Source organism: Lepisma saccharinum, chromosome 3, assembly GCF_977018435.1.
Source record: "Lepisma saccharinum chromosome 3, izLepSacc3.1, whole genome shotgun sequence".
NCBI lineage: Eukaryota > Metazoa > Arthropoda > Insecta > Zygentoma > Lepismatidae > Lepisma > Lepisma saccharinum.
The window spans coordinates 98,850,622-98,877,351 of NC_139231.1; the positions used below are offsets into that span (position 1 = coordinate 98,850,622).

Genomic DNA, 26,730 nt, shown 5'->3' on the forward strand with positions numbered 1-26,730 from the left:
GTTAGGTTAGTTTCGGTTAAGTTAGGCAAACATAGTTCAAATGTCATGGTAGTATCAGGAATATATATATTTCCTTGTATAACAAAAAATTTCGCGAAAATAGACAGTTTCCATTCCAAAAACTAACGCCATATTTTCACATATTTTGCAATTTCTAGACATTTCCGACAACTTTTAACTTCAGATTCGTGATTAAGAGGCCTCAATTAGTGAGTATGCCAAATATGAAGAAAATCGGAGAGGGGTCTGGTCATCTTAAGTCGTTCCCATTTGAGAAAATAGCGGTACTACTTTACTATACCGGAGACACCTATCAATGATTTATTTCACAATTTTTTACACTGATAACATTCTATTCTGCGTTGCAGAACATTTCTTTAGGTGAAATAATGGATTTCTAACGAAAATAATGTGTTTCTTACATACGATAGCCCCACGAACCATCACGGGGATGAGGCATGCGTACTAGGTTAGGTTAGGCCTGTTAGGTTAGGTTCCATTAGCACTCCTTTCTTTCAATTTAGCATATACGGACAACATCGGAATTACAAATTCCACGGCACCTTCCACACCCAGCAACAACTTCACGACGCATCCTCGACACATCATGTTGTAGCAGCAGCAATAGTGCATATTGTGCTCTCGTGCAGAAAGCAAATGGCAGCAGCAGCAATAGCGCGTCGGAAATAGATTTTCGTACAAAACCACATGCATTCGCATTAAAATGGATCAAAACTACATTCCCGAACATCAACAATGCTACAGAAAATGATTTGCGTAAGTACTTTCTCCTGTACATTTGAAGAAATCCGTCTCCGGTATAGTAAAGTGTTACCAAAACAGCGTCTTGCATAAGGTGGAAAAAATGTTTGCCCCGCAAACCATTCACGGTAAGGTTAGATTGGGTTTGGTTAGGCAAGCATAGTAAAAATTAAGGGTCATCATAAACATAGTTTTGAAATGTACTTTCTCCTGTAAATTTGAAGAAATCAGTCTCCCCTATACAATAATGTTACCCAACGATATGTGGACCATAAGCATAATTAAAACTTATTTCTCAGTACAGAACTGGCAAATGTGTTCTTAGTAGAAATGGAAGGTCACAAGCTCAACTGTATGTCAATTTCTTGCTTGTTGTAGGTAGGGAGAAAAGAGGCAGGATAATTTACAAAAACAAAACAAAAAAAAGTGACAAGATGTTGGTGTCCAATCCGGATATGCATAATTTATTTTTACTGAAATCTGCTGAAACAATAATGTACGTATGGTAACTATGAATAGAATACTTTATTAGTCATTAGACAACTTCATTGCAATAGACTTGCCTAGCGTCCTGTGTATACCAGATTTCATAGAAATGATGACTACTTGATTATATTCGACTAAATTGTGAATTGCTGGCTACCTTATTCTGATAACAATACACACAAAAAGTTCCCTGTTTATATTTAGATAACATACAATCTACTTTCGACTTAACATAAAATGCGAAATGCAGAAGAGTTGCATGCAGTGTTGGCGCCACAACAGATGGCACAAATTGTCCCTTATCATGTTAATGTACTTTTTTATCCAGTGAGATCTCCAAAAACTAAAAGAAAACGCCAAACAAGGTGTTGACAGCATTTGCACCATAATACTTAAAAATCTGTTTTTCAAAAACCAGTAGGATGCGAAGAAGGATTATTGAAAATAGTCAAGGATAATTTGCTGTACAATTATGAATACGAGACTTTTTTCTTCCACGTGTTGGCAATAGTGTATCTTGATGTTTTCATTTCAAACGTGAATAAGACAAATTTTTATAAGTTCGAGCGGTATCAAATATTGTTAATATATATATATCTATATTTTTTTTACAATTTGGTAGATAAACGAGTGTGCCTGTGACTGTGTGCCATCAATATGAATTCTGCAACTGCTTTTAAAATAAAAAGTAACGCTTCCAAAACTTTCAAAATGCATGGTTTGTCACTTCGTAGGTAAGTCAGTAATTTTAAAAGTTTTTGTTTTGAGACTACTTCAGTTCACACACTTTTGTTTCACACTTTACGGTGCAAGAAATGCCCAGTTTCATACAGTTTTCTTTCGTAATTTGCAATGCACTTACAATATTACCGATTGGCAACCTGCTAGTTTCAGTTAGGCACTAAAAATGCAGTGAAGTATTTTTGTGACTTGTAACAACAACCAATTTCGAACACAGCTGTCAAAAATTGGTATCTGATAAATTGTTTGCAATGGACATTTTAGTGTTCATTTCTTCCTTTTTTTTCAGCGAGGCATGCAAGTATTTAGTTAATTTGTTTCTGCCTATTGATGAAAGTGCCCATGAGGAGTGGTTGCAGAAGATAATAGAACATCTACAGAGGCAGACACTCTCGACTTCTGCAGTTGAAAAGTCCAACATTGAACTTGCAATACAAGTAAGTTTAAGATGTAGGTTATCTCAGGCTATTATAATGTTCACCTTCAATTGCCAGTACAATGAAAATTTCCTGTGTACTGTTGCAACACTAACGGTAAAAATTTACTATCCTTCGGACACCTCTAATTTTTTCGTTTCGTCAATTTTTGACATTCGTATATATTCGTATATATATTTTGACAAATATATATATTCCTGATACTACCACGACACCAAATTTTAACTATGTTTGCCTAATCTAACCACGTGCCAATGATTCGTGGGGCTAGCGTCAATGCTTTGTGGGGCTAGCGCCAATGGTTCGTGGGGCTAGCGCCAATGGTTTGTGGGGCTAGCGTCAATGGTTCACAATTATTTCCAATTTCTAGATCCTGATACTAACACGACACCAAATTTGAACTATGTTTCCTAACCTAGCCACGTGCCAGTGGTTCCGTCGGAGAATTAATTTTCAATAAACAACATGAATTTCAGCTATGAAACATTCCCACATCACACAAAACACCTTTCTGATGTTCGACAATGCTACAGGAACTTATTACGGTAAGTAGTTTCTTCTGTAAAAATAAATAAATGTGTCCGAAGGATAGTAAACTACTACCAACACATTTCACTCATTCATTTCATCATTTTTTACATTCGTACTTACCTATTATGCATTGTGAAACATTGTTTAAGGTGGGATTTCACTTTTTTCTCAAAAATAGCTTCAATTTTCCACATATCGAGTAATTATTGTTTGTTCCTCTCACACACAATATGGCGGAGAAATCTTGACTAGCATTGTCAATGATCAGTGGGTTTGCAGTGTTGCAACATTCTTCACCGAAAAATACCTACTTTCGTGTTACTCATTTTGTATTTTTTTCCAGGTTCGAAAACCCCATGTGAACCATGCATGGATAGCCCCACAAACCATTCATAAATAACCCCACACACACCATTCACGGATAGCCCCACAAACCATTCATAAATAGCCCCACGAACCATGCACGCGTAGCCCCACACACCATTCACTGATAGCCCCACACACCATTCACTGATAGCCTCACAAACCATTCATAAATAGGACGAACCATGCATGCAAGGTTAGGTTAGGTTCTGTGAGGTTAGGCAAACATAGTTAAAATTGTCATGTTCTGGCAAAACAATGGCGAGTTTGGAAACACTGACCGGGGGTTACGTCATTGAACGCACGGAACATTTGGTCACGTAGTCAAACGTAATGGAGGCAAGAGCTTTTGTGCATCGGAGAGACATTAATGTCGAATAATACATGATTTACCAGCCAAATAAGTTGAACGAAGGGACAAAACACTTCCATGAGCTTTCAAAAGTCTACAGAAACTCAGTTCCTGTAAATTTGAAGAAATGTGTTTTCCCTATACCGTACTGTTACCCTAATGCTTTGCAAATTAGTAAACATCAAAAGTAAATTCTTAATAAAATTTTAAACATTGTTATGTTTTTCTTGAAGTTTAATATAAATGATATAGGTAACAGTTCGATCTCCGCCGAACGGATTTCTTCATTTTTACAGAAGAAACTACTTACGGAAATGAGTTTCTGTAGCATTCTGAAAGTTTGTGGAGGTATTTTCTTCCAAAGCTGTATCACATTGTTTTACGAACAAAATTTTAATTATGCGTGCCTAAACTTGCCGGAAATTGTTCATGGGGCTATCCGGCAATGGTTTGTGGGGCTGTTCAGGTATTTTTCAGTTACAAAGGTTGGAAACACTGCATGCCCACATGATACACGACGTGACTAAAGCTATGCCGGCCATATTGTGTGTTACGGAAGCCAAAAAAGGAAGAACAATAATTACTGTTAATGTGAAAAATTGAAATTATTTTTGTGAAAAAAGCAAAATGCCACCTTAAACAATCTTTCACAATGCAGAATAGGTAAGTACGAATGTTAAAAATGACAAAATAAACGAGTGAGAGGTGTTTGGTGGAGATCGAACTGGTACCGTGATATATATTAGGCAATACATATTTATAAACTACTGTATTTTAAATATGAGGAATTTAAAAATATATTCGAAAAAATTACTAAAGACAATAAAATGTATTTGTGAGCACGACGGTCACCGTATACCAACGAAGGGTAATAACTTAACACTTCTAATGTTGAATTTTCAGGGGAAACTGGTAATAACTACAATTTCATAGAGCTCAACGTTTGCCAGATTTTATTTTCCAGTGTTGTTTTGTATGTTGTGATTTCTTCCTATCCTCTTCACCTAATGTGTAAAACTTATTCTTATTTGTCACAATGATAATGAATTTTGTTTACTAGCAACTAACCTTTCTGATATGATTTTCAGTATAAACAATTTTTCTTATTTGGTGACAAAATACGACACTGTCCAGAAAGTAATACACATTTGATAATAGAAAGACAATGAAAGAAATTAGTTGGACAAAACCTTTTTATTCTGAAAGTACATACCTTAAGTTATTTTTATACACAGACACCCATAGCATTGTGGCACTAATCATACAGGGAGACAAGTTTTTGTATACTCTCGTCATACACTTCTGCAGTTAACTCCTGTATAATTTCATATTACAGGAGAAATCATGTATAGCCAGGAATAAGTTGCCATTGGTATACTCTATAGACCTTTCTGGAAGACAAGTCAGGTAATGGTAATAGTTGGAATTTGAGCATTTGTTTCAGTAAGCCCGTAACAATGTCAACCCCCTCGAAATTATATTGAATTTTTTTGAACAGACATATTTCGATGTTTTACGTAATATAACATTGGTTCCAATGGGTGGAAAACGCAAATAATGGAGGTATTTGATCCCAAAGTATGGTTTGCATAAGGTAAAACTTGCCATCTTAGAGTACTTTTGCCACTTTTTATAAGTAGAAACAGTTTGTATGCACATTAAAATAAAAATAAAAATGTCTGAAATTGCCATCAGCTCCAAATCTAACAATGTAAAATTATAGCTGCTGTTGTGGAAAGTCGTGTTGGGTGCTATATTCACGTGGACAAAGCCTTTGGGCTGTTCTGCTTCACTGTAAAGTAACAGACATACTTTACTTCACAACAGCACATCACGAGCTAAAAACAACAGAAAACAAACATGCAAAATATTTTACTTTCTTGAGGGATAGGAGGTCAAGGGTACCTGACAATTTACTCCTGATAGTCTATTTTCATCCTGTCAAAAAAACAAAAGAACATTCCAAGGTTTATTTTATGTGTAATTCATACTCAGATGGCCTAATCAGAATTAAACCTACAATTTAAAGTGGAATCCAAACCACTGTGCCTTCACCAGTAAGTGAACCTACCCTTCAACATGCTAACATCCACATGTGCAAGAAACATTTCTGAAACAAAGATAGTTATCTATTTTCCTTGTTTGTGTCATTTTTATACATATAGTCACATCATGTTGTTTCTTTAAGGAGTGCAGCAGGAGTGAATTGGATGATTCTGAATCCATAGTGAATGTAATTAGTGCCTTCGAAGTTCCGAGGTTCATCTATAACCCAGAGCGCAAGAAGTATGTGGAGGACAAGGCTGTGAAAACTTTCCCTCCTTGCTTATTTGATGTGCCGAAATCTAAGGCTGACTTGTTTAAGAACAGGTAACTGTCACAAATTTGATTGTGTGGTATGCAAGTTACAAAATTGTGTAGTTCAACAGAGTGTTTACAGAAGAGGAAGATCATGAATTGAAAACTATCACACATTCCATATTTATAACATCAAAATATAAAAGTCCTGTCATTCCAAAAAAATATCTCATTTCTTTATGACAATTAGTTCTCATGCTACAATAAACAGAAAAGAAGTTTGAAAAACACGTACTGAAAAGTTCCCTCCTAAGTGGCTAACATTAGGGAGAGGCTTCCATCCGCTAAAAGTTAAATCTCATGTTACATGCCCATGCATAATATATGACATTCCTGAAAAAGGTACTTAGATGCATTCCTATTTACATTGGAATTTTGCTCACGTTCCTTATCTATCTTAATTGCTCTGACTCTGAGATAATGTTACAGGTTGTAACAACCACTTATTTATTGGATTCAGGTTTTGTTTTCAGAAATTTATTTACCAAATAACAGTGGTTTGTATATAATTCAGTGGCATGCATTTTGGATATTTTCAAATAGTTTAGTCATAGTTTAGTCCCCCTTCTCCCCAAGGGAACAGTGCCCACTATAGGACAAGACGATGCTGGGTCATCACATTTCGTAGCTCCACTAACCACGTATTCTCTGGGAGAGCAGAGACCTTATCAGGATAAGGCAAGCAGGAAATTGCAAAGACCGATATTTTCTCCACATGTATTTTATTTAGATCAAACGAATGGTAAATGACTGTAGACCAGTGGTTCTCAACCTTTTTCAGTTCAGAACCCACCTTGAAGGATATTACACTTCATAAGCATGGGCACTGGCAGAATTTCTTGTAGAGGTGTGCACCCAGTTTATAATCATAGTTTTGCTAACATCGAGTACTTTAAGAAGCCCTCTTTTACCTTGCTTAAACACATTACACTGCCGCAATCCATTTGTTCATAAATGGTTAGCTTTGTAATCCAAGCAGTCTCGATAGCAATGTGAAATGATGACAGTTGACACCTCTCGGTAACCACATGCACACACACACACACACATGGTCGGAAATATCAAGCGACACTTTAAGTCAACATGCATATGACACACAGATAATTAAGAACTAATTGCTGGGACTGAAACAAAAACAAAAGGACACAGTAAATAAATTTTCGAGCCCAACCATGACTCAGCAAACGCCTGCTCGAGTCCGAGCAGTTGGTAGCGCCTCATAGGTTGAGAAACAATGCTGTAGATGGAAGGCACACCATCACTCACCTTGCCTAAGTTGAAGTCGCTTTGAGCACTGGGAAGTCCTGGAACACTATTGGCCATACGTCTGAGAGCTTATGCGAGAACTTACAAAAGAGGGGGGGGGGGGCACATAATTGCTCCACACACTTACGTGACCTTCCTTTCGAACTGGACGTAGACCTTTTTGTGCATCGGTTCCACCCCATTGTCTACAATAGTGTTGTATTATGAGATGTTTACACTAAATTTGGAGTTTTTTGTTGTTTTGTAGCGATGAACATCGTTTGCCCCATTTACTTACCAAGAGTGTTTTCTGTCATAGGTATATTTTGCTGAAGCAGAGGACAGAACGACATGACCTGTTCACCCCAGCCGTGATTGGCTGCGAATCTGATGAAGCAGGAAGGAAATTCCAGCTGCAACCAGTGGAGTATCTCTTGAGCTCCTCTTCTCGCCTGGGAGAGGCCATAGTACTCGGACTGCTCACACAACTCAAAGAAGGATGCTACTTTCTGGAAGACCCTACCGGGATCGTACAGCTTGATTTAGCAAATACAATATCCTTTAGTACAAGCAAGGATGCAATAAAATCATTATTTTCCGCATCTGCCTACAAACCTTCCTTGCTAACAGTTCCCTTGGACTGAGCTTTAAATGTCTTGTGCTAAACTGCATTTGTACAACCTGTCACGTTTCCCACGTTCCCTGATCATTGGTATTTCTAGCAGAAACCACGCGGCGTTGCCACTGTAGACAGAGCGAATGTTGTGTTGGAGAAAGCCGAGGCCAGGCTGCAATTAAGATATGCGAATTAAGATAATACAGGGTGTCCCAACAGTCAAGAAAAAATAAAGAAATCAACAAGTAGGTCAAGAAGTCAATAAAAGGAAATTATATTTGTGGTCAAGAATTTTTGCTATCACAATAACTGATTATGCCCCTTTGTCTAATCTCAAAGATGAGGATGAATGGTGGTAAGATAAGATGGATGAATGGACAATCACAATATGCAGGGACGACAACACGAGCCACATATCATACTGGCCGTGAATCCAGGTGCAAGATCCTCTCTAGCCTGCCAAGTGCAGTACAGATGCATTAATAGATAAAGCAAGTCTAATTCTCTAATTAAATAGAGTTTCAGTTTTCATCTTAAGTGGACTTTTGGTAGGGGTTTATCATTAAATAAATATGTATTTTCTTCATTACTAATTTCCAGCTTTACCTACGCAGGAGTTGTATAAATAAAGGTTTAGAAAAATGAAAAAAAAAAGTGAAGAATTTTAGATTTGTTATTTCGGTAGACCCCGTAATACAGTACCACGCTTGCAAAATAAGCTTCTTCAACAAGATGCAAACAAAACATGTGGGAGTTGGATTACAACATGACGACAGCATCTGTGTACTTTTAACCAAAATTTTAGCCCCAAAAAACTATTGTGCAGGTTATGCATGGAATAATTCCAACAGCTAACAGCCAAATGGCTGTTTCCTATGATTTTTCACCTTCTATCGGTTCATTTTGCAACACTGAGCAATGTTATGTGGTTCTGGTGGTGATCAACTATGCACTTACTGACATGGGAGCCTTAACATCAGTGTTTGTTATATGAGAAACATTTTTGGTCCCTATGCAAAGTCATGCAGTTCTGATGGCAATCAAACCAACTGTCACATGGGAGCCATAACATCAGTATTTGACACATGAGAGAAAAATGGAAAATAACACTCAATGATATTATGTATTTTCCTCTGCACATTACAGATGAGATCATTTTTTATGCTTTTCTCTATCAAAACCAAAGTGCACCTTATACATGCATAAATACGGTATTTTCCTCAGTTTTTGTTATTTGCGTGTCTAATTTTCTCCACATTATTTCTAATTACTCATTTGCTATCGAGTGTTTTAACGCTCTTATTTTCATTGCTGTAATTATATTAGCCATGGAGCAACTTTATTTAATTTTTGAAGTACTGTAACCATAATATCAAATGTGCTTGCATATTTCTGCAAATTGAGGTATTTTTATAATGTGTATTTCACAAGAAGTTTTTATCTGTTTTCAAAGACTAAGAAGTGTAAGGCGCTTCTTTATGACCTCTTTCTATTTTTATTAAATATATTATTTTGTGAAGTTTCAATTTATATTTTCCTTAACACAGTGATCACAAATTCCATACAGGTCTCCATACAGAAAATTGTTTCGTGTTAGCTGAAGGGTGGTATGAAGACAAAATATTCCATGTGAATGCTATGGGTTTCCCTCCTGCAGAGACTGCAAAAACAACAAGGTAAAATCAAGCATTGCTGAAGGTGATTAATACATACACACAAAGAAACCTTGATTTATTGTTTTGGGAACATGTATACAGGGTGATTGGTAATTCGACTTATTCCTGGAAAGGGGTAATACTAGAGCACATTTGCAACAAATTTGACCCTATGCACCGGGGGTCAGAAATCAATGGGTTTCGAGTTATTGGAGTTTGTAGAGTTTCGTGACATATTCCGACTTGAGACCAAAAAACTACTAATTGTGAAAAAACTACTACACCCTGGGCACTTAATCGACTTGTTGCTAACAGCTGACGAATGAGTGACTACTGGGAAAAAAAATCATGCCCAAAATTCCCATACCCACAGAAAGAAACAGTCATTGGAGCACACGTCATGAAGAAATTTGGAAATTATCGTTTAAATCGAAGAGGATTACTCAAAAGAATGGTAACACACTTAGCGTAAAAATTACGGAAAAAAACTTCCTAGTTTCATAAGCTGTCCAAAAAGATACAAATGTTGTCAACTGGTACGTGGGTTGGGGGAAAAATCTGAATACAAAGCGGAGAAGGCACGTTGTAGACTCCCATCATGTGACAAGAATTCTGTGGACGGACGAATCCAAATTCGACCGCGATGGTATTACGAATTTTCATAATGCGGTTTTTCATCCCCTAAGGGTCATAACCCCAGAAAATCTAAAGGAAAGGCTCACCAGAGAAAATTCTCACTAAATGGGAATCATCCACAAACATGTGTTCGGGCCATTCTATGTGCCACAAAACCTAAACGGCATTACCTACGAAAACTAAGGGAAGAATTGTCGACGCTGCTGGAGGATGTGCAGTTCGCCACAAAAAGGGGTATGATTTACCAACATGATGGCTGCCCAGGCCACTATTTCCAGGGTGTGCGACAGTCCCTGGGCGACAATTATCCCATGCAATGGATTGGCCGAGGTGGCCCGACCCCTGGCTGGCGAGGAGTCCGGATTTGACGCCATGCGACTTTTACATTTGGTGTCACATGAAAGAGTTAGTCTACAGTACACCAGTGGATTCCCAAGTAGAGTTGAGAGAGAGAAATGTGACAGCCGCCCAATACATAAGAGACTGAGTGTCAACGCGAGTGACTGTGCCTGAAGTACATCGCAGGTTGCGTGCTTGCATACGTAACGGGGGAGGCAATTTGAACAGGATTTGTAGTTTTCGTAACAGTTAATTCTGACAACCTGCAATCATGAGAATGGTAAATAACATTATTATTTCACTCATTTTCGTTCGTTTATTTCTCACAACAGACAACATCTTTTCACTTTACAAAGAGGTCTACAACGTGCCTTCTCCGCTATTTATTCAGTTTTTCCCCAAACCTGTGTGCCAGTTGACAACATTTGTATCTTTTTGGAGAGCTTATGAAACGAGGAAGTTTTTTCCGTAATTTTTACGCAAAGTGTGTTACCACTTTTTTGAGTAATCCTCTTCAATTTAAATGATAATTTCCAAATTTCTTCATGACGTGTGCTCCAATGACTGTTTCTTTGTGTGGGTATGGGAATTTTGGGCATGAATTTTTTTTCCCAATAGTCACTCATTCGTCAGCTGTTAGCAACGTGTCAATTAAGTGCCCAGGATGTAGTAGTTTATTCACAATTAGTAGTTTTTTGGTCGCAAGTTGGAATATGTCACGAAAATCTACAAACTCTAATAACTCGAAACCCATTGATTTCCGACCCCCGGTGCATAGGGTCAAATTTGTTGCAAATGTGCTCTAGTATTACCCCTTTCCAGGAATAGGTCGAATTACTAATCACCCTGTATATGACACTGGTACAGGAATGTATGTGTAATACTTTGGAAAATACAGTGTTTTGAAATTTGTCCATGTTAAGTGAACATTATATTTTTAAAATGTACCAGCATTGTACCTCAGTGGCAGGAGCTTATGTGTAGGCAACTTGTTTACATCCATTCAAAACTGGATTCTCAGTTCCCGTTGTTGCAAATGATCACTCCGTGATCAATATTGTTCTGACCTAAAATTTCTGAACATAAGACAACCATTAAGAAATAAATAAAGTCCATTTAGATGTGCAACATGAACCATTTTTATCTCACTCTTTGCAGTTTATATTCAAGTTCAAATGTGTTACTTAAATCTTGTAATCTGTTTTGGTAGACTTAGTAATTTAGAAAGAGAGAATATGTGTGTAAGAAATTGCTGATTGTACTGCATAAAGTAGCACTTTATGCTGCTACTCTGTTGAATGATATTTTAAAAAATGACATTTTTTCCAGAGCATACTTTGGCAATTTAAATTTTTTTGGAGGACCATCAGCAGTGTCCGTGAAATCATCACCCAAGCTTCTTCGACTGGAAAAAGAAAATGAAGATGGAATGATTGTGTTTATAGCAGATGTCTGGTTGGACCGCATCAAGGTAAACTTCACCAGCTTGTGAAATTCCCAAATGTTTTGGATAGGGCTGTGCAATATTAACTTTCTGATCACAAGTTATGTTGACATTTGCCAAAATGGCCACAGTTCACTTTATTTTGCAATTTTTAATGCATGATAAACATTTTTTGAACATTCATTGCACACACACAAACATATTTTTTTCCAAAAATTTAAATTTTCTGGTGTTATCAAGTTTGTGAAAAATCAGCTAAAGGTTCAGTATTGATTAGCATATCTGAACATGAAGTGGACTTGAAAACTTTTGACAAACTTATGTCTCTAATAACTAGGGCTGAGCCGATACCGATATTAATGTATCTTTATTGACTGATACCACTGGTATCGCTATCGGGATATGTTGGTTATAATTTAATCAAAAATACTGTTCCAGAGTCTGGGTGTTTTGCAGTCCACAAAAATGATGCGCTGCACTTTGGAGACTAAATATCCTGGAAATTATGCAAAGTGCATAATTTTCATTATTTTTGTAACAACATTGTGGAGAGGGTCTCCCTTATAATGTAGTGATAACATTGTCGCCTTGTATTCAAATGTCCCTGGTTCGATGCCCAGTGGAGGCACTAGTGGTTCAGATCCCACTTTAAACTGTACGGGGGGGGGGGGGGGGGGAGTGAAAAGTTTTGAGCCTCACATGGAAGGAGTGATGCTAGGTAGTTCAAATTTTGGAGTATGTAAGGTTTGAGTTTTAGGAGACACTGTACGAACTTTGATAAAATCCACATGTTTTCTTCCATGTTTTTGTCAAGTTCAAAATGAATGAAGTGTCAGAAGAGAGTGGCTGACAGGGCCGTGATTTGGTACCTCTGTCGGAAAGGCCTCACTGCACAGGCTGCTTTGGTCGAGTGTGGCTTCACTGCACTTCCCCATTCACTTTAATCCTCCAACCTGCCCCCGTCAGAATTCGCTTCGAGGACGTCACTTCCACGTGGACGAAGGATGTCATTCAGTGGTGTGAGACTCAGGACAAATCATTCTACCAGATGACTGTAAAAAACTTACAGCACAGAATGCATAAGTGCATTGATCTGGTGGGTGATCATAGTGATTATGTAATTATGTAGAGAACTTTTCACTCTCCCCTCGTAGTTCTAGTCCCAATTAGCCTTTCTGTTCTTAAAGTGGACTTACAAACAAACTCAACTAGGTGATTCAATGATTATCTCATGTGAAAGCATGAATGTTTTAAAGCAGTGGCATAGTTCCATTGGAATGCTTACATCATATTATTAATAATTATTCTGAACTACTTTAATTGTTACAATTTTCAAGTATCTGCATCAGTATCTGTGAGAATAAAAGAGTTTCGGTATTGGTTCAGCTAGTAATAACAATAGTAAAGTTGAAACTTTTATACTATATTTACGCCTTGTTGGTTTTTGTAAACTCTATATTGATGTATCAATATATACAGGCCTAGCTGCAGAGATGATAATATTTTATTACCCTTTCATAGGTACTTGAGAAGCTCCGCATCCTTTTCCATGGTTACGCTGAATGTCCACCAATAGCTTTTGTTTTCATGGGAAATTTCTTATCTTCTCAGCAAGGAAGTGATCACACACATATGCTGAAAGCTCAAATGAAAGTGCTTGGTGATTTGATCGCTGAATTTCCATCGCTGGTACAAAGTAGTAGATTCATTTTTGTGCCTGGACCTTCAGATCCAACATTTGCAAACATTCTTCCCAGGTTAGTTAGTATATCAGTTTTATCTAAAATTTGATGTAATACAAACATGTTTTATTGTTGAGGTTACACTGTGGAGACAAATTGTTCCCATAGCTTGACCTTTATTTGACGAAGCCCCAGTTCTGAAATCTGATGTAGTTTTAAGTTCAAATTCAGTTGTTTTACGGGTAATATACTCTATGTGATCAAAAGTATCCGGACACACCGCGAAACGTGTGTTTATCATAGAGGGCGACACAGTACTGCCATCTACTGCATGGAACACATAGTCAGCGAACTCGGTAGTCTGCAGACAGTTTGAGACAGCAGTATGGGATGGTGTGAGGAACTCACAGACTTTCAACGTGGTCAGTTGGTTAGGTGTCACTTGTGTAGGAAGTCTGTTTGTGTGAGATTTCCACCCTCCTAAACATCCCTCTGTCCACGGTTTCCAATGTTATAGTGAAGGGATGTGTACAACCCAAAAGCATGCAGTCCAACCTCCCATGTTGACCTCCAGAGACCATCGAGTGTTGAAGAGGGTCGTACAGCATTATCGTCAATCATCCATCGCCACCATCACACAGGAATTCCGAACTGCATCAGGGTCTCTTCCAAACACCATTACTGTTTGGCGCAAGGTGCGGCAACTTGGTTTCTATGGCCGAGCAGCTGCCCATAAGTCAAACATCACACAGACAAATTAAAAACGCCGCCTCGTGTGGTGCAAGGAGCGTCGAAACTGGACCATAGAACAGTGGAAAACCGTTGGTTGGAGTGATGAATCACAGTACACAATGTGGCGATCCGATGGTAGGGTGTGGGTGTGGTGAATGCCTGGTGAACGACATCTACCAGCCTATATAGTGCCGACAGTGAAATTCGGAGGTGGCGGGGTTACAATGTGGTCGTGTTTCTCCTGGAGGGGGCTTGGCCCCCTTGTTGCTTTACATGGCATTGTCACAGAACAAGCTTACGTTGACATTTTAACAGCGTTCATGCTGCCTACCGTCGAAGATCAGATGGGGGATGACCATTGTGTCTTTCAACACGACCGAGCACCCGTCTATACTGCAGGGCTTGTGGGGGAGTGGTTTGATGACAACAACGTCCCACTAATGGACTGGCCTGTGCAGAGTCCTGATTTGAAACCCACAGAACATCTCTGGGATGTTTTGGAATGCCGACTTCGTGCTAGACCACACCTATCCACATCAATACCTCTTCTCATTTTGGCGCTCTGGGAGGAATGGGCTGCCATTCCTCAGGAAACCTTCCGGCATCTGATTGAAAGTATGCCTGTGAGAGTGAAAGCTGTCATCAAGGCTAAGGGTGGGCCAACACTGTATCGACTGCCAGTGTTCCCGATGGAGGGTTGCTCAAACTTGTACTTTATTTTCAGGTGGGTATCCGGATACTTCTGATCACATAGAGTAGATGTACAGTCACAGACACTTTTGCATTGTAACGATTCCATTGAAAGTAAATTAGGCCATTACAACGCAGAAGTATCCATGACTGAACAACACTGATCAGTTGTTTATAAATTGTCACAGCAGTGGGCTAATCAACGGGGCATCTGACTGCCATGCAAGAGACTTGGGGTGAGTGATCCAAGGTTGGAATTTTTCTGGCCTTGTCCCTGCATAAAGTGGCTCTGGAGTGGCGGGGAGGGGGAAAGTAAAGGCAGCTGGAGCTTGGTGCTGATTACATCACCTCCAAACACATCTCTGAGATGCAGAGTTATTCAATCCCTGAAGATGAGAGTGACATTACCTCTCAGAAGCATATCTGGAACTGATCTGGTTGATATCCCAAGAGAATTTCATCATTTATCACCAGAAAAGCTTCCAAGAATGAGAAGTTTGCATGATAGGTACTCATGAAAGATAATTTTTTGTCTAATGCTTTTTAATATAAAATTTCTTCATTTTACTAGGTTTTGTAAATCAATGTAAACATTGTGAAAATGACTTTTATTCTTCTTCCATTCATTTGTTGTCACAACTGGAACAGAATATCACCAGAAGAATAAAAATCCCTTTCAAAGTAAAAATTTTAAAATTATTTTGTAATTATTTTTGTAAAGGCCTTCCCAGTGGCATCATATTAACACTGCTAATCAATCCGTGGTGGAGGCACATTGTACTGTGGCTCAGATCCCACTTTAAACTGTAAGTTCAATTTTGATTAGCTCATCTGAGTTTAGTGTGGACTAATAAATAGTTCTAGGAATGAGCAGTATTTCAAAATTGCACACTATTTCTACAAATTCCCTCGGTTTTTGTTTTTTTGAATGATTTATAATTTATGTTATTGATATTGTTATTATTCAGACCTCCAATTGCAAAGTCCATAAGAGAGGATCTTGAAAAGAAGGTACCTTCTGCCATATTTGCAACAAATCCTTGTCGGATTCAATACTGTACACAGGAAATAGTTGTTTTCCGAGAAGACATAGTCACAAAAATGTGTAGGAATACCATTTATTTCCCAGTATCTGGAGAAATACATGACCATGTAAGTATATTAGATTAGGTAGTTTTATGATGTTCTGCACACTATTCATAGTATTTGTTAGAATGCATTCTAATACTTAAGTTCTCGTGATGTATTCTGCTTGTAGAAATTTTAATAAATCATAAATATAAAAATACACGTAATTAAAATTCAATTCAGAACAATTGCATGCCCTGTAATCAGGGTTTTAGTAACATATTGCCAATATAAAGTTAAATAATATGTTTTAATTTTAAATAAAGTGTTTCAACAAAATTTAAATTTAAAATGCAGGCTTCTTAAGTCAGTGGCAGACCCCCTTTTTTGTTGTTTAGTTGCCGTATGTTTTTAACATTGAATTTAATAATATCTGGCATCAAACTACATGGCATAGTGGTGCCATTGCCACTGACTCACCTATATGGGTAACTCACAAGAAAGTGAAGTAGCAAATCATGCATGATGGACTTCCATGTAACCAAATGATTAACACGCTTGTCCCTTGGTGTGAACAGTTCCGAGCTCAATTCCTAGTGAGAGTCTTAAATCAGTCTTGTGTATTTTGTGATTTTATCATCCACTGACATAAATTTTAGAAAGTTACTTTGTTTGCATGTAGTTGGTGTTCAACATTACTCTCTCAGCTCTTCAGTTTAAACATGATGATAAAGGTAAAGGGTTCCCCTGTGCTTAGCACCACGCCATGAAGGCATATAGGGGTGTGGGGGTGATGTGATCAGCATCACGCCCCTGACCATCTTTACCCCCCAGGGTTTCCCCCACGTACACATGTCATTCGACGCTGGGTGGGCGCTGGGGCCGCTTCAAACGTTAGAAAAACTCCCGGATTTGAACTGGCCGGGGATCAGACCCAGGACCTGTAGCATGGTTATCAGATGCGTTACCGACTGAGCCACTGCGGCCCTTAACCTTTTGCTGCCCAAGCGTCTCGAACGAGATACCCAAATGTAACCCTCACTCTCCCAAGCGTCTCGATCGAGATGCTGTGTCAAGGTCGTAGTTTTTACGTTATAACTTTTCTATTTTTGGCTAGAATTTCGATTTTATTTTTTTATATTGTTCCTAACACATGTATTTAACAGAAACGGTTTTTTGCATTATTTTTTTTTTTTTTTTGTCTTCATGAAAATGGAGGGGAAAAGGTGGGAAAAGGTACTTCTCTTTTGCGGCTCTTTTCAATGTCAAAATTTTGCCGACAAAGGAAGACCGGCTTTGTTGTTCTAAAGCAATGCTTTTCACTCCCTCCAGCTAAGTGCATTCGAAGGAAGCTTGTTTATCAGTATCCGATGTCAAAATGAAAGTTTTCCGTGAGGGCGCAAGCAGGGGGAGGGGGAGGGGGAAGACTGGTTGTTGAATCTGCGTTGTGAGAATGGAATTTCGAAGCGCGCTGAAGGAAACCTTTGTTTTTTTAGCACAAGTGGCAACAGGGGTTACCCAGCATTGTCTAATAATAGAATTTCAAGCAGCTGAAAGAATTGGCGCTCATTTTTCACTACGTTCTAGCTTTTCGTCCGTGAATGTTGTGCGTAGGTGTCGTTTTGTGCCCAAGTACAAGGACATTTTTTTGGGTGAAGTGACAATTTTTTAAAATAATTTTTGGGGGTTTTCTCCCTTCCCCCTCCATATATACGCCCAATTTGAATAAATTTTGCATTTTGACTTTTTTTTGAGGGGGCGGGGGGAAACACCATTTTTTCAAAGTAAAGTAATTTTGAGGGGATTTCCCCCCTTTCCCCCTCCATATATACGCCGAATGTGCATAAATGATATATCGTCTGAATCTGTGTTTCATTCTGCTTACAACGGTATATCTTTCATATCTCTAGGGCATTTAGTTTCTGAGCGATAGTCATTTCAATGTAACTCTGCATTTTGAAGCTTGAATCAGTGGCGTGGCGACCATTCCTTTTGGGGGTACAACTCAAGTTACATTGGTCATATGATAATAATGCAAATATTTTTGTGATCCTTACATGTCAGCGATAATTTCTATGTGCATTTTGAACTTTTCATATCCTTTTTTCGGGGGGCGGGAGGGAGAAATCCCATTTTTTTAAAAAAAAATATTTCAGGGGATTTCTCACCTTTCCCCCTCCATATGTGCGCCGAATGTGCATAAATTATATATCGTCTGAATCTGTGATTCATTCTGCGTACAACGGTATATCGTTCATATCTCCAGGGCAAATAGTCTCTGAGCTAAAGTCATTTCAAGGTACCGCTGCATTTTGAATCAGTGGCATGCCGACAATTCCTTTTGGGGGTATAACTCAAGTTACATTGGTCATATGATAATAATGAAAATATTTTTGTGTTCCTTACATGTTAGCGATCATTTCCATGTGCATGTCGACTGTCAAGTACTTTTTGCTTGAGGGGAGGGTGGGGGAACAATTTTTTTTTCCCGAAATTTTTGAATTTTGAGAGTTAGCCCCCCCCCCCCCCCCCCCCCGCCACATATACACTGAATTTGCAGAAATTTCATATAGTCTGAATCTCTGGTTCATTCCGCGTACAACGGTCTATCACTCATCTCTCTAGGGCAATTAGCCTCCGATCTACACTCATTTCATTGAAACTCTGCATTTTGCTCAAAATCGGCTCGGGACAGAGAGGCTTACATGTGAAAAAGGCCTTGGGCTGCAAAAGATTAAACATGATGATGAGGATGGTAAAATAGAGGACTCTCTATCCTGAACAAGATTCAAAACTAGAACTGTTGCAGGCAAAATTGTGAGTCAGACACTCTTAAGTACTTGGCCATTGAAGTAGCAAGAAGCCCAGATTCACATTGGGAATTTAACCAGATCTCTTTATTGTCATTTTATTTGCTTTTGTGTTGTCACTAAAATTAATTTTTGTGCTTTCAGCGTTTAAAAAAATAGGTATTTTACAAAATAATAATTTTTTTTTTTTTTCAGTTTGCTAAAACAATTGTTTGCCAAGCTCATCTAGCACCCCTTCCACTCTCTGTGTGCCCTGTGTACTGGTCGTTTGACATGGGGTTACACCTGTATCCAGTTCCAGATCTGGTTGTATGTGCTGACCAATTGAATGCTTTCAGCACATCGTATATGGATTGCCAAGTGATAAATCCTGTAAGTACCCTTTTCCTGCTTGTAGTAGGTCATCATTAGGACTCTGAAGTTGAAAAATTATATTTTTATCTGAGCCTTCAAAACAATGCTAAACCTGATATCAGTCTGTTTCTCATAAGTTAGAACCAGAAAAACATGTTTTTATTTTGCCTTTTTTTTCCCCCTCGGCTTTTCTTGGCTTTTAGGTTTCAGTATTTTTTGCCATGTTTATTGCATTTTTCTTCATTTTTGAGGTTTATTACTCTTCCCCTTTTGTTTCATGCAGTTTAATTGAATTTGCTACCATAATTGATGTATTTAAATTTCCAGCATGGAAGGAAATGGTGAAAATGACAAGGACAAGAATGGAGAAGTGTCTGAACCATAAAAGAGGCAGTGAAGTGTGTTAGACTGCTCTAATGTTTTTAGTGTGTTTGGATAAGGCCAAACTAAGTACAGAAAAACCAGACTCGAGAGCAGCCATGTCAAACTCAATTCGTAAGAAGGGCCGCATAACAATAATACCAAAACTGTCTAGGCTGCACATCTCGAACCCAGACTTCTTGAAGTCTAAAACTAAAAGGTTCGCCCCTGACGGGTGGAAGAGGTGGAGGTTCCAGTGATTAGACTTGACTTGTAGTGTCGTAAATTATATAGAAAGTAAGTGATAAAAATTAGCAACAGAAAGGGGATGCAATAGTTCTCCTCACCTCCTTTACATACCACCCTACCTAGAACTGAAAGTTTATACGATTGCACATGTGTATAACTGCAATGAAAAATAGTTTAATTATAATCCTCATATGTTTTATTGAGAGAAAAAAATAATACAAATATTTTTCATAGCCAATGATACTATTTTATGTGTTTGTTTCAAGTATAAATTGGTTACATTTGTACAAACATTTTGGCAAGAAACCCAAATATGGACAATTTTAGTTTCATTTCCCAGATATTAGATACCCTTCATTTTTTAGAAACCAACTTCCCAATGTCTAAATTATGTTTTTGTATCAGGAAACTCTTAATGGAAACAACAAGTGTTTGTCAGTCATTCTTTAACTTGACATGTGTTATTTTGCGTCACCTTTCTGGCATTTTTGCTAATCGTAATGATGAGGATGAGTGATGACATGATGAAATTGATGAAGGGACACTCGCAAAGAACATTCATGCCCAGGGACCAGGGACCCTTGGCATCGTAGCACGTTGTGCTAATCATTCCACCAGAGAGACCAGCTGTCAGTCATTTTTAATCCTTCGGATGTTTTATTAATCTTCATAATGGAGAACAGCTGTTCACAAAGTTAAGGGCTGTCCAACAACACTAAAATTCCAGCAGCAAAATAGCTTATTCGAGGATACTGCTGTGGGAGGTATGAAAAAATTGATATTTCTCTTTCAATATTGAGTCGCATTGTAAGTCACTAAATTCCATTTGAAGGTTTGGAATTCAAAAGGAAAGGGAACAGTTAACAAGAAAATTTACCTCACTCTTTGAAGTTTTGAAACCTGTTTTCAAATTCATCAAGCAGTATTTTTACTTTGGGCCAGTATTGCCTTAAATCATATTCACAGATTGAACTTCGGTATTCCAGAGAATTTTGGAAATGACTGAAATTATAGCTACTGTACCTTTGCAAAATGGCCTCCATTTCCTTGAAGATATCTTCTCCTGTAGTTGTGTCACAGAGAGGAATTATATCAAGCAGTTCTGTCACATTGAGATGAGAATTGTTCACGAATGAATACAGCTATCAGAGTACTCTAAAAGTCCCTACTTTCTATTGCGAGCAACAACAAAACCAGCAATTTTTGCTTTCAATTGTTCTTTGGTATCTCAATCTCCTCTTGAACTGTATTTATGATTTTGGAACTTTGATTTTTGTTATATAGCGTCTCTTTTCTGCCACTTTTTGCTAATGGCAACTATGAGCATGAGAGATATAATGAAACTGATGAGGGAACATCTACACAGAACACCCATCCAAAGGCCTGGATTCAGTGACCACTGTTATAACTAGGAAACGGAACTTTATGTGCTAAGAAACTCCGAAATATTAATTTTTTTATGAGTCATAAATGTTGAAAATATGTGACAAAAATAAAAAAAACATTTGGTAACAAAAACAAAATATTACATGCATTTTAAACACCTGAAATCAGTTTCTAAATGCTTATCTCTTAGTGAGCTATTTTTTGGAAGAGTTGCAGTGGATCACCATAGTTTTTTCCAAATTCTCCATTGTAAATCTGTGACGATTATCTCTAAAAGCATCTTATATTGTGAGAAAGATCGCTCCACGTTACAAGAAACAATTCTTGCATATCTGAAGCAAGAAATGTCACTAACGCTGAAGTTTTCCAAAGCTTGCTCTTCCTTTACTTCACCTTACAAAACACGTGCAATTTGGCACAAAGTTTGAAAACCTTGGTTTTTTTCAGTGAGTTCTTTCAGTTTAGTTTCTACTATACGGACTTCACCCACGGAAGCTGCCAAAGTGTTCACAGACGATTCAAGCTTTTGTATGGAATTAGAGAGAAAGGACAGGTTTGTTGAGATGTATGCCATTTCGACTTTTAAGGAGAGATCCTTCAACAGTTCTTGCAGAATTTCTCTTCTTTGTCGAGATCATTTACAACAGATACAAATTTTTCAAAGTTCTGGACATAATATACAGCTGCATCCAACCAAGTGCCCTATCACCTAACTACAGGTGTAGGGGCAAGTGGAACATCAGGACATTTTTGTTTAAAAATGTCTATTCTTCTAGGCAACTTGATAAAAACTTTCTTCCCATTTGAAACCAGTTTATCGACATTGGGATAAAGAGCTCTTATCTTTACACATATGCTATGCACAGCATGAGCCACACATGTAACGTGCACCATTTTGGGGGTAGCTAACGGCAAGGCTTATTGCAGCTTTTTTCATGTAAGCTGCAGCATCTGTCACGAGGAGAAGAACATTGTCAAATTTTATGCCTTCCGGCCACAATAGCTGCATTGCTTCGTTAAATAGCCTTGCTATCGTTACATGTGTAGCCCCAGCTAGCTCTCTACACACTAGAAATAATTTGTCGTTGAGACAGATTTCCCACTTTTCTACCGGTGGAATCTGTAGTTTCATCAATACATACCCAAGTATTTCGATGCGCACATTGTGAGCGAATATGTTGTAAGGTTTGCTCGTAACACCTGTGCAGATACGTTTTTCGCAATGTTGATTCGTCAGGCAGTTCGAAGTTCGTATATTTCGTGAGAAAGTTTCGTAAATCAGGGTTCTTTAATTTGAACAGTGGAATATCTGCGGACACAAAAGCTCTGCACAAGTCCATTGAAAAAGCGGACAATTTTGTCGGTTCCCGAGTTTGTTGCCCGATAAGTGCCTGTCTGCCTCTCAAACGTAAAGAAGCAACAACATACTTGTTGCTACCTAAATGCTGCGTAATTTGCGAACGTTGGTCAGCTGCGATAGATTTACCACACAGTTGCAAAATAACACTTTGCCATCAGTTGAAAACACATTCTTATATTCTTTACAGAACTGTTGCAAACGAGACGAAACACTTGCCTCAACTTTTGGTATATCATAGGAGAAAACACACTGCTGCACAAGTATTGAATCAGAAAATCACAAAAGCAGAAACACTCTCGAAACTCTGCATTACGTTGTAAGCTTGACTTATCTAGGTAATATTTCCCCCCAATAGGATCGTAGGCAAGGTGCCAGAAGTCTGCCAGCGAGCATGTTCAAGGACAAAACAAACCTAGCACACTCGATGTGAGAGAGGTGCGGAGAATAAACATTTTTCCTTTGAGGATTTTGAGGTAGCTGAAGTCAATGAGCGATTTTATGTATTTAAAATGAAAATTCGCAAAATATGTATTTACATACGGAAAACTGGAAAATATGTGTTTTTATGTAAAATAAAATTTGACGTGTTAACATATAAGGCTATGATCAGAATTTTGGCAAAAACGAGGGTCTATCTTATAGCAGAGAAAACATTTATTTGCCTAAAGTTCCGTTCCCTAGTGATAACCACTCCGCCATAGAGGTCGGCAATTGTATTTCATGACAAGGAAATGTTTGTGAATGTGAATTCACTTCACAACAAAAATAAATTCCTCTTTTATAGTCCTTTTCTTACTTCCACAATTCTTAGGCAGAGCGACATGGTTAGGTTATCTGAAACTTTTCCAGAAGATGACTTTCCTTCACAATCAAGAAACAAGACTCATGGTTGACAAAAGAAATACACCTTAATGCAATGCAAGAGTAGGGAAAATATTGGGTTGAGGAATAATTCATGAGCATTTTTTCAAATGTGAAAATGCACGCAGAAATGAAACGCATGGGCAAAATGTTTTATGTTAGTTGAAAGAGAATTGTTTCCTGTACAAGATAGTGTGTTATGATTTTTTAATGTTATTGATTTTTGTGTATTTTCAGGTCATCAAAATGGAATGTCAAGTGGGCAAAACGGAGCATTTTCAACACCATTTGCTTTTTGCATTTAATCAAGGTGTTAAGGCCGCTGAAGCTGCTCGTGAGATTTGTGTTGTGTATGGAGAAGGAGCAATGCATCAAAGTACCACCCGCACTTGGTTTTTACGCTTCAAAAATGGGAATTTTGACCTTAAGGACGTATCACACATCGGTCGACCAATTGAGTTCGATGAAGAAGTTTTGAATCATCTTCTGCACCAAAATCCACGTCAAACGACCAGAGAATTGGCGGAGGAGCAGATGGAGTGTGATAAAAAAAACAAAAAAACTGAGGTGAACCACCTTCCCTCAATGGGCAAGGTTCAGAAACTCTGTGCTTGGGTGCCACACACTTTGAGCAAAGACAACAAAAATCAACGCTCCACAATTTCCACCAGTTTGTTCGACATCGTGTAACACATGGTCACAAACATCATTTTCTTTACCGCATTGTCGAACTTAATTCCCAAAACCAAAAGGGGGCACTACTTTCAGGCATTGCTCCTTCTCCATACACAACACAAATCTCACGAGCAGCTTCGGCAGCCTTAACACCTCGATTATATGCATAAAGCAAATGGTGTCGAAAATGCTCAGTTTTGTCGGCTTGACATTCCATTTTGATGATCTGAAAATACACAAAAATCAATAACATTAAAAAATCATAACACACACTATCTTGTAGAGCAAACAATTCTCTTTCAATTAACATAAAACATTTTGCCAATGCATTTTTACACTTGAAGAAAATGCTCATGAATTATTTCTCAACCCAATAGATCAATCTGGTGAAGTTTGAATGAGTTTAGGTTCATTTCATGAAAAAAGGAAAAGCAGGACAACTGCGTATGCATAGATAGTCAGTCCTGCATGCATGAAATGTAAGTAGGGTCAAGGCATGCGGCCTTAGAGTTTGACATGGCTGCTCTAGAGAAGGGATCTAGAAGAATATTGTTCGTTAAAACAGTATGACTTAACCTTTTGAGTCCCAAGGCCATTTTCACAAGTAAGACTCTCGGTCCCGAGCCGATTTTGAGCAAAATGCAGAGTTTCAATTAAATGAGTGTAGATCGGAGACTAATTGCCCTAGAGAGATGAGTGATATATCGTTGTACGTGGAATGAACCAGAGATTCAGATGTATGAAATTTATGCAAATTCGGCGTATATGTGGTGGGGGGGAGGGGGCTAACTCAAAATTCCAAAATTTCGGGAAAAAAATTTGGTCAAAATACAAAATTTATGCAAATTTGGTGTATATATGGAGGGGAAGGGAAGTGAGAAAACCCCCAAAAATTATTTTAAAAATTGTCACCACCCAAAAAATGTCCTCGCACTTGGGCACAAAACGACACCTACGCACATTCACGGACGAAAAGCTAAAACGCAGTGAAAAATGAGCGCCGATTCTTGCAGCTGCTTGGAATTCTATTTTTAGACAATGCAGGGTAACCCCTGTCCCAACTTGTTGGACACTTGTGCTAAAAAAACAAAGATTTCCTTCAGCACGCTTCGAAATTCCATTCTCACAACGCAGATTCAACAACCAGTCTTCCCCCTCCCCCTGCTTGCACCCTCATGGAAAACTTTCATTTTGACATCAGATACTGATAAACAAGTTTCCTTCAAATGCAGTTAACGGGCGGGAGTGAAAAGCATTGCTTTAGAACAACAAAGCCCATCTTCCTTTGTTGGCAAAAATTTGACCCTGAAAAGAGACGTAAAGAGAAGTCCCTTTTCCCACCTTTTCACCTCCATTTTCATGAAGAAAAAGAAAGGTGCAAGAAACATTTCTGTTAAATACATGTGTTAGGAACAATATAAAAAAAAAAAATCGAAATTCTAGCCAAAAATAGAAAAGTTATAACGTAAAAACTATGACCTTGACACAGCGTCTCGATCGAGATACTTGGGACCGTGAGGCTTACTTTTCGGTATCTCGATCGAGATACTTGGGACTGTGAGGCTTACTTTTGGGTATCTCGATCGAGATACTTGGGACACAAAAGGTTAAGCAACCACAGATAATACTTTTTCAGGCTACAGTAAAGTTAAAAACTGATTTTATGTTTCATACTCTACTGTATTTGATATTTAGTTTCATTAATAGATTCTTTGTCCGTCAAACAACTCCTACCTATATTATTTCCTCTTGTCACTACTAACACCATTTCAGGTTAAGGGAAGGCATTTCTGTTTGTCAAATTATGATATAGTGAACTCATTATTACAAGTGGAGTTGACTGTATGTAGCCCACAATGGAAATATGTGTATTTTGACATTTCAATCTCAAGGAAATTCGATTTAAAATAATTTTCTCTTTTTTCTGACTTGATTATACTCGTTCTTGGAATGTGATATCCTTATTGCAGGTATATTTTTGTAGTTGTTGCTACAGTGGCTGTAATGACATGCATAATTGTAATTTATTTAATGAACAAAAAGTATGTTTACTATTTTTTCTATTTATGTGCAATTTTAACGGATATTTCTAGTAATTATTAAAGAAATGCTACTATATTTTTTCTATTTATGTTATATTACTTTTTCAGGGCTCTTTTCCTAAGAGTGACTTCTCATTTAAAGTGTACATTCCGTCCAGCCAACAAGTGGAAGATAGCCAGATTCCAAATGAATGATTTGCACTTACAAGGAGGATCTTCAAGTGTTTTTCTTCTTCTTTTAGCTTTATCACCTTATTAGATACATGTAATTTTCATAGAATAAAATATTTTTATATAAAATTACTCCCAATTGTTTTTTTTTATAATACTATCCCTTTAAATTCTGTAATTTTAAATTATTAGTGTTTTTTTGTGATGCAGATGATGTAATTCGATATTCCCACACTTAATGGGAATGTTTGTAGGTTCGAAGAGTGTAACTGTTCAGTCACTTCATCTTAAAGTGGGGAAAATTGTCTTTATTTTTCTTATGTGC

At 37.9% G+C, this 26,730-nt stretch overlaps 2 protein-coding genes across 4 annotated transcripts in view; one reads left to right on the forward strand and one right to left on the reverse strand.

Moving 5' to 3' along the window:
* Positions 1 to 1,515, reverse strand: part of LOC145985241 (cyclin-dependent kinase 20-like) — a 46,471-nt gene extending 44,956 nt beyond the window's left edge. The window contains exon 1 of one of the 3 annotated variants that reach the window (XM_083119016.1): positions 1,406 to 1,515. The gene's annotated coding sequence lies outside the window, so the exon portion shown is untranslated. Of the gene's footprint in view, positions 1 to 1,325 lie in introns of all 3 variants that reach the window. The other 2 variants (XM_083119015.1, XM_083119017.1) reach the window with 2 other exon arrangements.
* Positions 1,516 to 1,778: 263 nt separating this feature from the next.
* PolE2 (DNA polymerase epsilon subunit 2) lies at positions 1,779 to 26,529 on the forward strand. Its single transcript, XM_083120041.1, has 10 exons — positions 1,779 to 1,982; positions 2,279 to 2,426; positions 5,861 to 6,042; positions 7,595 to 7,829; positions 9,446 to 9,567; positions 11,851 to 11,992; positions 13,487 to 13,722; positions 16,038 to 16,221; positions 19,143 to 19,319; positions 26,343 to 26,529. The coding sequence occupies exons 1-10, from the start codon at positions 1,906 to 1,908 to the stop codon at positions 26,427 to 26,429; spliced, it is 1,590 nt and encodes a 529-aa protein (XP_082976167.1). The 5' UTR covers positions 1,779 to 1,905; the 3' UTR covers positions 26,430 to 26,529.
* Positions 26,530 to 26,730: the final 201 nt, after the last annotated feature.